We start from the raw sequence: 2,164 nt of genomic DNA on the forward strand, positions 1-2,164 counted from the left end.
TGTAGGAACCCTGAAACAGCTTTCTGGTCCACTCTATAGAACCATTCTCTGTGGGTCCAGGCTGGAGAAGCAAGGATCCAGGATCAGGCCTGGAAAGGAGTCCTTAGATTTATCATTAAAAGTGGAAATGAAACATTTGAAATTATTGTCACTGTAAAAAAAACAAATCTCATTTTGGAAGATGTTTGATTTCAGTCATGTTAAAAATTATTTCAGTTCTAAGGTTTTAGATCTTTAGCAAAACAAAACCTTTTTTTTCTGGTTTTAACCTTATTAAATATTTAATTTTAAGTATAAACCATACTGTCTGTGTTTATTAGTTATCAAACAAATATTAAGCAATGAACAAAGCTTTCTGTGGATAAACTAAGTAGAGCCCATGATTTAGGAGGCTGCAGTGACTCTAAGCGGTCAGGTTCTTTGTGCAGATGTTTAAACTAATTTTATTTCCTGCATTGCTTTGGGTAATTAAGGTTTGCATGAATTAATTTCTGCTCAGCCCCATGAAGGTCTCTCTACAGCTTTTCAATCATGTAGTGATTTGGACCTTGACTGGCCCATTGCAACACATCATTTAATTTATTTCAGTTAATTTATAAAGCAGTCCAGTGCTGCAGATCAGATGATGAGATGCTGTGATCTACAGCCACTAGAGGGTGCTACTGCTGTTGGTGAGACGTATCGCGTTCATAGGAACAGAAATATAGTGAAATATACACTGCAAAAACAATCTAGAAATAGGTCAACATTTCTTAAATTAAGTGTATTTACCCTTAATTTGAGTATGTAAATCAGATGATCTGCCAATGGAATGAGTATTTTTACTCTTAAAATAAGATAATTAGATAATATGCACTTGAAATAAGACAAATCAATTGTTTTCTTATTTTAAGTCTAAATTGTTTTGTTTTATTGGCAAGATGTCTCTTTTACCTCCTCAATCCAAGAACAAATTCACTTATTTTAAGAAAAAATTACTTATCTAGATTGTGATTTTTTCCAGTGTAGTGTTCATTGGTGCTATATAAATAAACTGAATTAAACTGAATTGAATATAGGACCAAATCACAACACACGTCATCGAGTTTTATTCTACATTCTTCTGCAAAAAAAAAAAAGTTAAATTCTTGTGATTGACAGTCCTGTCTGTGTGTCTCAGAGTCCAGAAGAATACAGACTGATGTGGATTCTCACTGATGTCCTCTCCCTCCTGTTGGTCATCATAATCTTCTACTTTCATAGGTGAACCGTTCCACTTGGGTTTATTACCTGCACAAATGATTGGTTTCCATCCGTCTCCTGCTTGGATAAAATCTAAAAACCCACGCAAATAAAAACGTACTTTTGTTTTTAATCGCAGGTGGCGAGAACGGGCTTTCTGCTCAGAGGAAGAAAGGAAGCTGGATAACAGCAGCTACAGCCAAATAAAAACAGGTAACCTGCTGCAATATCTCTGCAGGTTTAATATTTATTCTGGTGAATATTTGAAGGGAAGAAAATACATCTATACCGGAGAACAAAGTGTTAGACTTGCTAAGTTCATTATAAAATCTGATTGTTTAACAACAGTGAGCTGCAGGGTTAGAGGTTCTGTTGTCATGCAGCAAGAAGGACCTGGATTTGAAGCCAGGGTTGTGTGTGGAGTGTTTGCATGTTCTCCACTGTGTATACATTGGTGCTTTTTGGTCTATATCCCAAAAACGCAGCTGTTGCAGCGGCTGCAAAGACGAGCACGGTACAGACATTAGGTGGATGGCAATATGTGAAAGTTATTATTTTTAGGAGTGGATAAGATTGAACTTTAAGAAACTGGAAGTGATTTAATCATTCATTTGTCCACCAGGAGGCGCACTTAAACGTTCAGATCGGATGCAGCAGAAGCAGCGAAAACGTGCTGCTTCATTTTTGCTGCTTGTACAAGTTTAGTTTTGATGCGCTGGTGAAGCATCTTTGCTGCTCTAGCTGCGCGGCTCTGATGCGTGTTGGGCGGAGCTACTCTATCCTTTCTTTTCCTGGAACAATGGCAGCTATATTTGCTCTGATCAGTGGGTAAAAAGTAGTTTTAATGTGTTTTTAAGTGGAAAAAGTCCACCTGAAAACTTCATCTGTTCATCCAGATTACCGTCCTGCCTTCAAATATTATTTCACTATCATTATTTCTGGC

The 2,164-nt window shown here is 37.0% G+C and overlaps 1 protein-coding gene across 1 annotated transcript in view; it reads left to right on the forward strand.

The window, feature by feature from the left end:
• LOC107093066 (glycerophosphodiester phosphodiesterase domain-containing protein 5-like) overlaps window positions 1-2,164 on the forward strand; it is a 47,916-nt gene that overhangs the window by 40,383 nt on the left and 5,369 nt on the right. Inside the window, exons 11-12 of the mRNA XM_015387886.1 lie at window positions 1,160-1,242; window positions 1,361-1,434. Of these exons, the coding sequence (XP_015243372.1) occupies window positions 1,160-1,242; window positions 1,361-1,434 (157 nt within the window). The remainder of the gene's footprint in view (window positions 1-1,159; window positions 1,243-1,360; window positions 1,435-2,164) is intronic.

The sequence above is a fragment of the Cyprinodon variegatus genome, unplaced genomic scaffold, assembly GCF_000732505.1.
Source record: "Cyprinodon variegatus isolate N-32 unplaced genomic scaffold, C_variegatus-1.0 Scaffold406, whole genome shotgun sequence".
In the NCBI taxonomy this organism is placed as follows: domain Eukaryota; kingdom Metazoa; phylum Chordata; class Actinopteri; order Cyprinodontiformes; family Cyprinodontidae; genus Cyprinodon; species Cyprinodon variegatus.